At 37.8% G+C, this 15609-nt stretch overlaps 1 protein-coding gene across 2 annotated transcripts in view; it reads right to left on the reverse strand.

Moving 5' to 3' along the window:
- UVRAG (UV radiation resistance associated) overlaps window positions 1-15609 on the reverse strand; it is a 329275-nt gene that overhangs the window by 149233 nt on the left and 164433 nt on the right. For both annotated transcript variants that reach the window (XM_027562853.1, XM_027562854.1), the window contains one exon: window positions 15392-15518. In XM_027562853.1, coding sequence (XP_027418654.1) covers window positions 15392-15518 — 127 coding nt within the window. The remainder of the gene's footprint in view (window positions 1-15391; window positions 15519-15609) is intronic.

Consider the following 15609-nt stretch of genomic DNA (forward strand, 5'->3'; position numbering starts at 1 on the left):
AAATTTTACTTTTGGGACTCTAAACAAGTGCTAACTTCTCTGAAGTTCATTTTCTTCATCTGTAAAATGGAGATAGTTTTACTTTTACTGAATATTTATATTCTCTCAACCTGTCCCCATGAAGCTCCAAGTAGATAACGTATACAACCAGCTTGATTGATTTTACTTAAAAATAATCATCACAAAGCACAATCAGGCACAACATCCAACGATTCTTTTACAATTTCCTCCTTAATTTGCTTTCTCATTCTTGGAGATCACTACTCCATACATTACCCAAATCCTTACAACTCCTCTAAATCCTATATATTAACTACCCTACCTCATAAACCTGGAAATAATAGAAAGATTTCTTTATAATCCTACCTACAACCCAATATGAAACTCGGTGGCCGTATTCTTAGCCTTCTCCTATTCAGTGGATAATACTTCCACTTCCACTTGAATTTCTTCTTTTCCAACCCCATGTCATGCTACTCTCTTCCTAATAAATTATTTTCCAGCAACAGTGGCCTCCCGTCTATTCTATAACACAGGCACTTCCTATGTCCAAGCCTTTCACTTGCCGTTCCCATTGCTGGAATTCTTATCTTCTAAGACTGAGCTCCTCAAGAAATTCTTTCCTGAGCAATCTTTGTAAAAACGGTCTCCCAAAGTTCTCTTCTATCACCACAGCTTGTTTAGAATCCTTCTCACAATCTGATATCTACTTTACTTGTTGGCTTCTTATTTATCATCTTACCCACTAAGTAACTATCCAAAACTGGAAGTCTTAATTCTTCCCTTTCTCCCAATATCTGCTTCCCTCCAGTATTTGTTTTGATGAATGGTTTAATTACTTGGCCAGCTGTCCAAATCAGAAATTGGAAAATATCTAAATCTTTCTCTTTCCCTCTCTCCTCCAATCCACTAAATCATCAACAGTAGAGTCCATCATTAAATATCTTTTGAACCCACAGATACTGTCCTCCCTTTATATTTTTATAGATTTTAAATTTTACTTAAAATAAAAAAAATAGATTTTAAATAAAACTGTTTAGATTTTAATTATGTACTGCTTATATTACTGTAATAATTTCCATTATGAGAATTCCTTACCCATAACTCTTCAAAGAGAACTTTCTAAAACATACACCTAATCTCCATTCTGTGTAACGGTCATCAATACAGTCTTGTTTACTTTTTTGTCTTTGAGAAATTTGTTTAAGTTATTTCAATAGATCTCCAAACTTTTTGACATAACTTCCTTTTATGTCATTTATTGCCTCTTCAGCCTCTCCTAGGGACCTCTACTCAAACGTTAGTTGAAGCTTTACTGAATTACCTGAAATTCTCTAATCAACTTCCATGCCTCTGTGTAACTGTTCCCTCTACTTGGGAAGTCTCACCTTCTCCCCCCAGCTATCAGCTCAAGTGTCACCCACCTTCCATGGAGTTCTGGTTTTCAGATGCTCATCATCTGTGTTCCTATGGTCTTCTCTACATATTTCTGTCATGCAACCATCACATCTATCCTTCTGTTTCCATCATCTTATATAATGCCTGGCTCCTTTGGCTGCTCCAAAAATAAAAGTAGACATGTCCATCCATACATACTCAATGCCCTTTCCACGTCCTTTACATGCCCTGTGATTGATCTCCTTTTACTTCTATGTTGAAACATCTAATTGTAAATGTATTTTTTGGTAAATGTCATTTCCAATGCTTTTGAGAAGTAAATAGAGAAAAAACAATGACAAACCAAAACAAAAGTCTGTCAGGTGGCTTACTTCTAAACATCTATATCTTCTATTGCAAGAGGGGGAGATTAAAATATGCTAGTTTGACTTTCTTACAATCCAATTAAGATACTACTGAAATAAATCATTATAAATATATGGAAAATCAATCATTCTGAAAAGAAAATCTGAGGTTTACTAAGAATCCACCTTTTTCCTCCTCACCACGAAGCTGTCTGTCTTTTACTGCCTCTCACAAGCTACATACAATGCCAACGACTAAATAAATCCTGGGAAAACTGCCTTTGGGTCCAAAAAATTCTGAAAGGCAGTTATTCATTTTGAAGGAAATTTATTTAGGAATTTCTGTCAGATGGCTATAGGAAATCAGAACATACACACAGATGAATAAAATTTAAATTTTGCCATCATTTCTAACAAGCATATCTTGAATTACAAAGTTTGTGAGAAGCAATTTTTCAATTTGTGACCTTATGACCTAAGAGGAGAAAATTGTTACACAATGTTTAATACTGTCTTTGTAGATTCAAATGGAAATCTATGACCTTTTGATGGAAGCTAAGGCACCAATTTAAACATACTGTCGGGGGACTTCCCTATTGGCCCAGTGGTTGAGAATCTGCCTTCCAATGCAGGGGACTCTGGTTCAATTCCTGGTTGGAGAACTAAGATCCCACATGCTGTGGGTTTAGTTGTGTGGAATCTTATTCCAAGGAATAAGAACAACCCAAGGAAGTCCATGTGCCTTAAAATTCTGCATGTTTCAATAAAGATAAAAAATACCACATGCCACAGCTAAGACCTGACACAACCAAAAATAAATAATACATAGATATATTTTAAAAATCAAATATACTGTGTGATTCTTCTTTTATCTGAGATGCAGGCCAAATGATTCACTGACCAAGCAGAAGTTAATTAATTAAACATTTTAGTACTTTAAACACATAGTAGTCATGTATGGATGTGAGAGTTGGACTACAAAGAAAGCTGAGCACCAAAGAATTGATGCTTTTGAACTGAGGTGTTGCAGAAGACTCTTGAGAGTCCCTTGGACAGCCAGGAGATCCATCTGAAAGGAAATCAGTCCTGAATATTCACTAGAAGGACTGATGCTGAAGCTGAAACTCCAATATTTTGGCCACCTGATGAGAAGAGCTGACTCCTTGGAAAAGACCCTGATGCTGGGAAAGACTGAAGGTGGGGGGAGGAGAAGGGGACAACAGAGGATGAGATGGTTAGATGGCATCACTGATGCAACGGACATGAATTTGAGTAAGCTCCAAGAGCTGGTGATGGACAGGGAAGTCTGGCATGCTGCAGTCCATGGGGCCACAAAGAGTCGAACACGACTGAGCAACTGAACTGAACTGACACACACACATATACATATATATATAACTTTAATTACTCAAATTTCTTGCAAAATGATAATAAGAATTGTAATTGATAGAAAACTTCATATAAATCATTTATTTTGGCAATACAAGATCAAAACTTTTTTATTAACTACAATTACCAGAGGAATTTCTTTCCAGATCTGAACAATGAAATCTGACATTTCTGATCTCTTCTACACACAATGTCACTTAAAGAATGTGTTTTTGGTTCTTGCTTATCAAGACATATTGAAGACTGTAAAATAGGAGTTGAGTATAGCTAACTACAGAACTCCAATAGGTCATTCCCAACAAATGGCTTTTCAGTTAACAAATGACATCTACAGAAACATGTAGGTCAAAGAATCTCCCCCCTGCCCCATCTTTTATTGCTGGGAAATTTATCATTAGCATAAAGCTCCAAAACATAAAGAGATTCATCAAAAAAGAGGAATAAATCCCTAACCTTTCTGCCAAGTCTATCTCCTAAAATAACTAGAATCTCAGAGATGTAAGAAATCTTGATATATAATCCAAAAGTTTGTTTGTCTGTGAAAAGAAAATAAGCCCCCCCACCCAAAGTTGGATGACTTGCCTAAGGACATACAGAGAGACTGGCAGACCTTTCATCCAGATATCTTAGTTAATTAAGATACAATCAAATCCAAGAAATCTTTGGGGAAAATTCACTTTACTCATCCTGTAATAAAAAGGAATATAGCAGAACAAAGTTCTCCATCTAATAGTCCACAGGTCAAATGGAAAATCAGCAAACTATCAGTCAGTTTATCTGTTAGACATATACCAGAGGAAGCAACAATGATATTAATATTTACTAGAAACAAGACAGGCTTTGGATGAAATGAATCTAAATTTGAATCTGGATCTGTTATTTATCCATGCCACCTTGGGAAATGTCTCTAAGCCCCAGCTTTCCTCATTTGGAAAAAGGAGTAAAAATTATTATCTCTTAGTATTATTTCTACTATCTCTTAGTATTATTTTAAGAATTAAAATTAATAATACTATCTCTTAGTAGTATTTTAAGAATTAAAAGATAATACTGTAAGTGAAAAAAGATCTGGCATGTTACACGATTTTAATAAAAATTACCTGCTTCACAGTATTGTGTAGAAGTCAGATTTTGCAAGGTTTTAGGTAGCATGGAATGGTAAGAAAAGCAAGAATCTGGAGATGAAGGGTGTGCATCTACATTTCAACTCTGCTCCTATTTGTACCTCACTAAGCCTCTTGCTTTCTCAGCATCTTATGAAATGAAGTAACATTACTTTCCAGGGAACTTTAAGGACCAAATATAACCATCCTTGTATAAGCACTTCCTAAGTATAATATAGTGTTACATATATGTTATTGTTAATATAAAGAAACTAATTGGATTAGAAAGTAGTTTGTTACTACAAGGATTAGGGGAAAGTATTAGTTACTTAATCATGTGGACTCTGCAACCCCCTGGACTGTGGCCTGCCACACTCCTCTGTCCATGGAATTCTCCACGCAAGAATACTGGACTAAGTAGCCTTTTCCTTCTCCAGGGGACCTTCCCGACCCAGGGATCAAACTTAGGTCTCCTGCATTGCAGGCAGATTCTTTACTGTCTGAGCTACCAGGGAAGCCCCCAGTTAAGGAATTCTGCTTTTGTAAAGTTAGTATCACTCCCCAGGCACCAATGAAGAGTTCTCAAATTTTATCAACATGTGTAATTGTGTTTCAGTTCTACTGAAAACATTTCCTTAAGACTGATGTTTCAAACCATTTTCTAAACCAAATTTCAAGCAAATTAATGTAGGTCAAGTGTTGTTTCTTATCTCAAAGATTTGAGGGTTGAGTCAGAGCAAAAGACTCTATAAACCAATATATAATTAGTTAATGTGAAGGTTATCTTTATTGAAACGCTAAAGAGGGGAAATCTGCTTTTCTTTTTTTAATTAAACGGCATAACTAAATATCTGCTGGAAATGAAAATATATACATTAACAAACATTAATGTTGAAAAGATCAGTTCCTGGCCCAGCTGGAAGTTACTGTGGACCACAAGTTGGACCACTGCCTTCCAGAATGGGAAGGGGAAACTTATAAGTGCGGATTAATGAGCCCCTCAGAGTTATGTGGCCACCCAACAAGTCAGGAACATTGGACAGAAATTATCTTTTTGTTGCCTCTTTGCATAAATCATTCAGCTGCAATGAATACTTGCAAAACACAATACATACATACATATATAAAATAGGCAATAGCTTCTTCCAAATGTGTTCACAAATCAACCCCTATGGCACCACTATGAGCTGCTATCCTTCTTGCACAGATGTATAAAAAGATGCAGAAATTAATTAACTCCTTTATGGTCATTCAGAAAAATCAGTAGCAAAGACAAAATGTCATATATTACTGACTCTGTATCCTAACTGAGCTTTTGGGCTGAGAACCAAGTATGAAGACTAAGCACCAAGTATCAAAGAGAAGCCATGATATGTAAGAAGCCACCAGTACTATTTTAAGTAGCAAATTATTTCACTACTGGCTAGCAAACACACTAAATCAAAGCTGCAAACAGAGTGACAAACCCAATTTTCTCCTTCATGTTACTAATACCAATGGCTCAAGTGCTTCTAAAATATTGTAATATGGCTCAATATTCATTAAATAGTACATTGATGTACATGTACAAGAATGATGTTCAACACAAATGAACTTTTAATAGATAAGAGTATGTCTCTGGTAACCTAGCACAATCACTATAAAAAATAGGGTCCCCAGCAAGTAGATTAGGGTCTACTGGTACCTAACTATGGTTAGCTGTATCTAGTCAACCCTTCTTTCCAATTCCTCAGGTCTCATCACCAGTCTACAAAGATTCCCAATGGCAGAAAAGTACAGCCAACAACAGCACCCATTCTTCTGCTTAAATTTGAGCCCAAAGTGTCAACGTTAGATTCTAACCTGCCAACGACTCTAGGAGTTCAGAGAAATATAAAATAATACTCATCTCCAAAAACATATATGAAAGTGGAAAGAAAGCTCCTGAAGTACAAAGTCAGTGTTCAAAACCAGTAATTCTGAACCATTCTGGCAAATCCATATTTAACTTGAACATTACCATCCTTTCTTTCTATGATAAAATGGAGACATAAGAATGTGCTGACTATGACTTCACTCTCAGAGTCAAAATGGGTATCTACAAAATCTTACAGTCTTCCTTTGTAGCACTGTTGGGCATCAGAACTCTGAACACAGGCTCTGTCATAACCTGTTACGTGGCTTTGGGCCTCTGAAACTCAGTTTCCTCATCTATAAATTGGATAATAACATATATGATATCTTCATTAATAGGTGGATATAAATAACACTGCCTTTAATTTATAGGACAATTAGTACGAACAAAATGAGATAACAAATGGAAAACACATGACACTGCTTAATATTCTACAAATATTAGCAATTCTCATTACACCTCAGTCTTTTTTTTAATTAATTAATTTTAATTGGAGGCTAATTACTTTACAATATTGTGGTGATTTTTGCCATACATTGACATGAATCAGCCACGGGAGTACATGTGTCCCCCATCCTGAACCCCCCCTCCCACCTCTCTCTCCACCCCATCGCCCTGGGTTGTCCCAGAGCACCAGCTTTGGGTGCCCTGCTCCATGCAGTGAATTTGCACTGGTCATCTACTTTACATATGGTAATATACATGTTTCAATGCTATTCTCTCACATTGTCCCACCCTTGCCTTCTCCCACATAGTCCAAACGTCTATTCTTTACATCTCTTGTCTCTTTTGCTGTCTTGCATATAGGGTTGTCATTACTGTCTTTCTAAATTCCATATATATATGTTAAAATACTGTATTGGTATTATTACACCTCAGTCTTTTAAATGGGATAGAAGTCACTGTTTAGAAGTTCACCTGCTTCAAGGCTGGTGATAGGACTTCTATCAGAATAAAAGGGAAAAATACAACTGGGAACACAAGTGAAAAACTGTATCTCCCTATCTTTTTACCATATGCCAGAATAACATAAATTCCATGGACTTTACACAATCTATTACTGATAGAGCGACTTCACTTTCACTTTTCACTTTCACGCATTGGAGAAGGAAATGGCAACCCACTCCAGTATTCTTGCCTGGAGAATCCAAGGGATGGCAGAGCCTGCTGGGCTGCCATCTATGGGGTCGCACAGAGTCAGACACGACTGAAGTGACTTAGCAACAGCAGCATTACTGATAAAAGGTGGTTATCAACCTGTGATTAAGTTCTGGAATCAACAGAAAGAGTTTAATCATATCATTTGTCAATTGTGAACTTCAGTAAGGTATTTAATGTTTCTGACCATGATTCCTCAACTATAAATGTAAATAATAACTGTACCTATCTAATAAAGTTACTGTGGTGATTAAATGACTCATATCTATGAAGTGACAAGTATGGTAACCTGGGCTTCCCAGGTGGCTCAGATGGTAAAGAATCCACCTGCAAAGCAGGAGACCCAGGTTCAATCCCTAGATTGGGAAGATCCCCTGAAGAAGGGCATGGCAATTCACTCCAGTATTCTTACCTGGAGAATCCCATGGACAGAGAAGCCTGGCAGGCTATAGTTCATGGGGTCATACAGAGTTGGACACGACTGAGCAACTATCACTTTCACATGGTAAATGAAATACTGTAGTTATCATTATTTTTGCTTCTCTTATTAGAAAAAGGCAAAAGTTCCTAACCCCTCTAAAATCCTAGAGTGTTTTCATTTTAAAAACTGATGATCTTGAAAAAGATACGTAGACATACATGCTACAGGTAGCAAGCAATTTGAGTATTGTAATAGTTGATGGTACTTTCAAAGCACCAAAAAAAAAAAAAAAAAAAAAAACCCATGTCTTTTCATAGATTAGACCTCTTAAAATAGATCTTGTATGTACACAACAGCTATCTATTTATTTGGAGTCATTCTAACAGACATTCTAATAGAAACGGGTCTTGATCATAATATCTCATGATTTTAAATGGCAGTAGCCCAGACTTTCAGGTATAAACATCAATATGCAACCGGTACTGGAATGCAGATAGTTCTGACAACCATTGTCAAAGAATATACAATTCTTCTACAGTATTTCTCAGGAGAATATCAGTTTTCCCAAATGAATACTAAGCTAGAAACTACAGAAGTCCATATTCTTTAGCTCTGATGCTGATAACATTAGACTGATAACTGTAACTATGATTCAATCCTTCAACAGATATTTACTGAATGCTACTCTGTCCCAGGCACTACCCCTACTCTCAGCGATCTCACAGTCTGCTGCTGCTGTTGCTAAGTCGCTTCAGTCGTGTCCGACTCTGTGCAACCCCATAGACGGCGGCCCACCAGGCTGCCCCGTCCCTGGGATTCTCCAGGCAAGAACACTGGAGTGGGTTGCCATTTCCTTCTCCAATGCATGAAAGTGAAAAGTGAAAATGAAGTTGCTCAGTCGTGTCCGACTCTTCACGACCCCATGGTCTGCAGCCTACCAGGCTCCTCTGTCCATGGGATTTTCCAGACAAGAGTACTGGAGTGGGTGCCATTGCCTTCTTACAGTCTAGAGGGAGACAAACTAGCAATTATGTACAATGCTATAGTGGAAAAGCACAGGTGCTCTGGGAACACACAGTAGTGCATCTAACCCAGCGGATAAAGGTGGGAGGAGAAGGAGAAGGGGCCAGAGAAGAGTTTCTGGAAAAAGTGATAATTAACAGAGGCCTAAATGCTGGTGAGACAGACTAAAGCAAATTATAGTTTCTTTTAGTTCTAAAGAACTTGCATATGGCTAAAGCATTGAGACTGAGGTGGATCACAGGAGCCATCTTCAGTCAGGAAGGACTTAATTTTAAATGGTACAGATATTCAACAAGGTGACATACAGGAATAAGACAGAAAACATTGTGTTCCTATTTTCTTAAGATCATTTCAGTTTTACAACTCATCTGATCATCATATACATCCTTGCTACACAAAGTATGTTCCATAGACCAGCAACATCAGCAGAACTTAGAAGCCTGTTAAAACTCAGCAGGGTACTGACACAGTTATAAGTATTATTATTAATTTCATTTTACAGATGAAGCCAAGTAACTGGATAAGGGTATATAGCTGGCAAATGAGCCAGGCATGCATCAAGAACTTTGAATCAAAATCTATGCCTCTAAATTTAAACTATATTTTTCTAAAATTACTGAAATAAAGTAAAATCACAGTTTCAAGATTATTCTTTAGCCCAAACTGTATTTTATATAGATCAAAAATTTTAAACTTGTTAGCCATGGCCTATTTTATTCACATTCCAAATACATTCCCAATACAGTAGATTTTGTTTGCCATTACATTTCATTTATCTATCAATCTCAATGGTCTGAAATACAGTGAAGACAAACAGGAAGCCAAAAAAAAAAAGATGCAGTGCAGATAAACTAAGGACAGAGAATTCATGTCCTATATGTAATGCACATGACCTAGACACGAGCCACTCAGAGCCTCACTCTATGCTAATGCTCCCTGGGTGCCATATAAGGCACTAACCTAGGCAATAAGAAGGAAGCTAATATAAAAATGACAAGTTTCTGCCCTCAAAGTTCAAACGTACTAATTGGTAAAATAAGGCAACATCAAAAATACTATGGGGATACAGAAGAGGGATAAAGAAATTTCTGGAAGAAGCAGAAGAAAGCCTCAAAAGAGAGGTCATATTTAAGCATGTCTTTGAAGAAACAAAATAACTGAACCAAGCAGAGAGAAGCAATGTTCTTATAACAAGCAAAGAGGTGAGAAAGCACAGAAAAAAGACTATTGTTTCTGAATGATGGATTAGCATGTATCAGATTTACCCTCCTACTATAAACAACTAAAACAGAAATCATACAAAAGTATATGCGGCAAGTCTCAGTTTCTGGGTAACAGGCAGCCCAGGATAGTGGTTTCTGAGAGAAGAGAAAAAAACCCTGCTGCTTTATCAACTAAGTTTACATAATATTTTAAGTCCTTTGTTGTCATTTCAACAATCTTCACAGCATCTTCAGCAGGAGCAGTTTCCACCTCAAGAAACCACTTTCTTGGCCCATCTATAAAAAGTAACACCTTATCTAAGTTTTTATCATGAGCTTGTAGCAATTCAATCACATCTTCAGCCTTCACTTCTAATTCAAGTTCTCTGGCTATTTCTGCAACAACTGCAGATCTCTCATGTGACCAGGTACTATCAATGAGCAGTAATATTTTGAAAGTAAATGAGCAGTAATATTTTGAAAGAAATCTTCTCTCCTAAGCAATACGTCTCAACAGTAGGCATAAAATATTCAGTACACTATATTGTATACAGAGGTAGGTGCTGTCTTCTAGGCTTTCTTTTTCCATTTATAGAGCACAGGAAGAGTAGATTTTGCATAATTCTTAAGGGTCCTAGGATTTCAGTTCAGTTCAGTTGCTCAGTTGTGTCCCACTCTTTGCAGCCCCACAGACTGCAGCACGCCAGGCCTCCCTGTCCATCACCAACTCCCGGAGTTTACTCAAACTCATGTCCATTGAGTCAGTGATGCCATCCAGCCATCTCATCCTCTGTCGTCTCCTTCTCCTCTCGCCTTCAATCTTTCCCAGCATCAGGGTCTTTTCAAATGAGTCAGCTTTTCGCATCAGGTGGCCAAAATATTGGAGTTTCAGCTTCAGCATCAGTCCTTCCAATGAACATTCAGGACTGATCTCCTTGCAGTCCAAGGGACTCTCAAAGAGTCTTCTCCAACACCACAGTTCAAAAGCATCAATTCCACTGGGCTCAACTTTCTTTATAGTCCAATACATGACTACTGGAAAAACCACAGCCTTGACTAGATGGACCTTTGTTGGCAAAGCAATGTCTCTGCTTTTTAATATGCTGTCTAGGTTCATAACTTTCCTTCCAAGCAGCAAGCGCCTTTTAATTTCATGGCTGCAGTCACCATCTGCAGTGATTTTGGAGCCCCACCCAAAAATAAAGTCTGCCACAGTTTCCACTGTTTCTCCATCTATTTGCCACGAAGTGATGGGAGTGGATGCCATGATCTTTGTTTTCTGAATGTTGAGCTTTAAGGCAACTTTTTCACTCTCCTCTTTCATCAAGAGGCTCTTTAGTTCTTCTTCATTTTCTGCAATAAGGGTGGTGTCATCTGCGTATCTGAGGTTACTGATATTTCTCTCAGCAATCTTGATTCCAGCTTGTGCTTCCTCCAATCCAGTTGTTTCTCATGATGTACTCTGCATATAAGTTAAATAAGCACAGTGACAATATACAGCCTTGACATGTTCCTTCTCCTATTTGGAACCAGTCTGTTGTTCCACGTCCAGTTCTAACTGTTGCTTCCTGACCTGCATACAGATTTTTCAAGAGGAAGGTCAGGTGGTCTGGTATTCTCATCTCTTTCAGAATTTTCCACAGTTTATTGTGATCCACAGAGTCAGAGGCTTTGGCATAGTCAATAAAGCAGAAATAGATGTTTTTCTGGAACTCTCTTGTTTTTTCGATGATCCAGCAGATGTTGGCAATTTGATCTCTAGTTCTGCCTTTTCTAAAACCAGCTTGAACATCTGGAAGTTCATGGTTCACATATTGCTGAAGCCTGGCTTGGAGAATTTTGAGCATTACTTTATAAGCATGTGAGATGAGTGCAATTGTGTGGTAGTTTGAGTTTCAGTTCAGTTCAGTTGCTCAGTCGTGTCCAACTCTTTGCGACCCCATGAATCGCAGCATGCCAGGCCTCCCTATCCATCACCAACTCCCGGAGTTCACCCAGACTCACGTCCAACGAGTCAGTGATGCCATCCAGCCATCTCATCCTCTGTCGTCCCCTTCTCCTCCTGCCCCCAATCCCTCCCAGCATCAGAGTCTTTTCCAATGAGTCAACTCTTCGCATGAGGTGGCCAAAGTACTGGAGTTTCAGCTTTAGCATTATTCCTTCCAAAGAAATCCCAGGGCCGATCTCCTTCAGAATGGACTGGTTGGATCTCCTTGCAGTCCAAGGGACTCTCAAGAGTCTTCTCCAACACCGGTAAATGAGCACTGGCTTTGACTTAAAGTCACCAGCTGTGTTAGCTCCTAACAAGAGAGTCAGCCTGTTCTTTAAAGCTAGGCATTGACTTCTCTTCTTTAGCTATGAAAATCCTAGAAGGCATCTTATTAAATATGGATGTTTTGTTTTCACTAAAAAATCTGCTGTTTAGTGTCGCCACCTTCATTCATTATCTAACTAAATATTCTTGATGACTTGCTGCAGCTTCTACATCAGTACTTGCTGTTTCACCTTGCACTTCTATATTTCGGAGACAGCCTCTTCCCTTAACTTAATGGAGTAGTCTCTACTAGCATCAAACATTTCTTCTGCAGCTTCCTCACCTCTCTCAGCCCTCAAAGAATTGAAGGGAGTTAGAGCCCTGCTCTGGATTACTGCTGCTGCTGATGTTTAGTCGCTTCAGTCGTGTCCGACTCTGTGCGACCCCATAGACGGCAGCCCACCAGGCTCCCCCGTCCCTGGGATTCTCCAGGCAAGAACTCTGGAGTGGGGTGCCATTTCCTTCTCCAATGCATGAAAGTGAAAAGTGAAAGTCAAGTCGCTCAGTCGTGTCTGACTCTTCATGACCCCATGGACTGCAGTCTACCAGTCTCCTCTGCCCATGGGATTTTCCAGGCAAGAGTACTCTGGATTAGGCTCTGGCTTAATTGAATATTGTGACTGATTTGACCTTCTAAGCAGACCTTAGTCTAAAACTTTCTCTATATCAGCAATACAACTATTTAACTTTTTATCATCCATGTACTCAATGAAGTAGCACTTTTAATTTCCTTCAAGAACTTTTGTTTGCATTCACAGCTTGACTGTTTGGCTCAAGAGCCTAGCTTTCAGCCTATCTTGGCTTTCAACATGCTTTCCTCACTAAACATAATCATGTTTAACTTTTGATTTAAAGTGACAGACATACGATTCTTCCTTTCACTTGAACATTTAGAGGTTACTGTCAGGTTATTAACTAACTTAATTTCAGTATTATTGTGGCTCAGGGAATAGGAAGACTCCAGGGGAGGGACAAAGGGAAATGGCTAGTCAGTAAAACAGAACATACATAACATTTATTAAGTTTATTGTCTTATATGGGTGTGATTTGTGGTGTCCCTAAACAATTAAAACTGTACATCAAAGATCACCATAACAAATACAATAATAATGTAAAAGTCTGAAGTACTGCAGTTATCATAGGATTTAGCAACTCTACTCTCAGGTATATTCGAGAGAAATAAAAACATACTTCCCTACAGAAACTTAGATATGAATGTTCACAGAAGCATTATTCAGAAGGGCAAAAAATGGAAACAATCCAAATTTTCATCAATGGACAGATGTACAAATAACATGTAGTATACCCATGTAACTAAATTTTATTTTAAAAAAAGAAGTAGTGATGCATGCTACAACATGAATGAACCTTGAAATATTACATTAAATGAAAAAAATTGATTACAAAAGACCACATATTGTATGATTCCATTTATAAAAATTGTACAGAAAAGACAAATTTATAGAAAAAGAAAACAAATCAGTGCTCACTTAAGATTTGTGAAAGGGGGCATGTGGATCAATGTTTAATGGGTACACAGTTTCTTTTAGAAGAGACATATTGTGATCATTGTACAACCCTATGAATAAACACCAAAACACTGATTTATACACTTTTAAATGACCTGCTTGGTATATGAGTTAAATCTCAATAGAGCTGTTTAATAGACTGTTGAACATAGAAAGCAATGGCAACCCACTCCAGTACTCTTGCCTGGAAAATCCCATGGACGGAGGAGCCTGGTAGGCTGCAGTCCATGGGGTCGCTAGGAGTTGGACACAACTGAGTGACTTCACTTTTCATTTTCGTGCATTGGAGAAGGAAATGGCAACCCGCTCCAGTATTCTTGCCTGGAGAATCCCAGGGACAGGGGAGCCTGGTGGACTGCTGTCTATGAGGTCGCACAGAGTCCGACATGACTGAGGCAACTTAGCAGCAGAAGCAGCAGAGCTGTTTAAAAAACTTTTTATAATTTTCCTATGTCATAAAATAATTAGAATAGAGTCAGTTTAATTATGTGCGTGTGCACTCAGTCGCTCAGTCGTGTCTGACTCTTTGCAAACCCACTGTCGCCCATCAGGCTCCTCTGTCCATGGCATTTTCCAGGCAAGAATACTGGATTATAGTATAAACTGAATTATAAATATATAATTAGCTTACAGTATAAATAAATTTTAAAAATTATAAAAAACACAAAAAATTACGCAAACCAATTTTTAAAAAAGCAGAGTGGGGGGTTACTTTAACAGATGCTTCAAAAGGAGTATTCCCAATCAGTAAGAAACACAAAATAGTGTTCAACTTCATTAGTCTTAAGGGAAAGAAAAATTAAAATTCCAAGAGGACGCTACAACATACCCACCAGGAAAGCTAAAATACAAAAACAGAAAGTATCAAACACCGACAAGGATGCAGGATACATTGCTGGATGGAAAAGACGCAAACTGGCAAAACTACTTTGGAAAACTTTTGGACACAACCTACTAAAGCTGAAGATACACGTATCCTATGGCTATGTAATTCTGCTCCTGGGTTTATAGCCGAAAGAAATGCATTTTAAAAATGTCCTTTAAGAAACATGTACTATACCATTCAAGGAAGCATTATTTGTTATAGTCCCAAACTAGAAATTAATGAAATGCCAAAAGCAAGATTAAATAAATTCATATTCGTACAGTGGAATACTATCAGCAGTTAAAATAACTAAGACTACATTACGTTCAGGTAGGGATGAATCTTACAAAAATGTTGAAAGCCAACACATAAAATGTACATATTATATACTCCTATTGTATACAGTTCAAAATCAGGCAAACTCAACCTATGGTATATGGAGTTAAGGTAGCAGGATGTCTGGCTAGAGATGCCACGAATGGAAGAGAACATGAAGCTTCTGGGGTTCCAGGGTCCTTATAATGCCTGTTTCCTGACAGGAGATTCTGCTTATGCAGGTGTGTTCAATTTGAAAATGTGAAGTGTGTGTGTGTGTGCATATGTACACTTTATGCACCAATTTCAAAATACTTCAAAAATTTTTTTAAAATTTGTTTTAGTAAACTTATAAAGATGACTATTTAAGCCCACGGTGAAAAAGGAAAATTACTGAATGTGGAGGCTAGGCAGTTTGTAAGGTATTTTCACTCACCTTTGTCCTGTAATGCAATTTGTTCTTTATGCAGCAAGACTACCTCCCGTCCCAAAGCTTTCTTCTGTCTTTCCAGTTCATTTCGAAGCACCAAAATTTTTAATTGCAGGCACTCACTTTCTTTTTTCTAAATAATTAAAAATACAGGTAAATTTATGAATATAAAAGTTATGACTGAATAACAACATGCACAATATTTCATATGTGAGTGGTTTAAA

Source organism: Bos indicus x Bos taurus, chromosome 15 (genome assembly GCF_003369695.1).
Source record: "Bos indicus x Bos taurus breed Angus x Brahman F1 hybrid chromosome 15, Bos_hybrid_MaternalHap_v2.0, whole genome shotgun sequence".
NCBI lineage: Eukaryota > Metazoa > Chordata > Mammalia > Artiodactyla > Bovidae > Bos > Bos indicus x Bos taurus.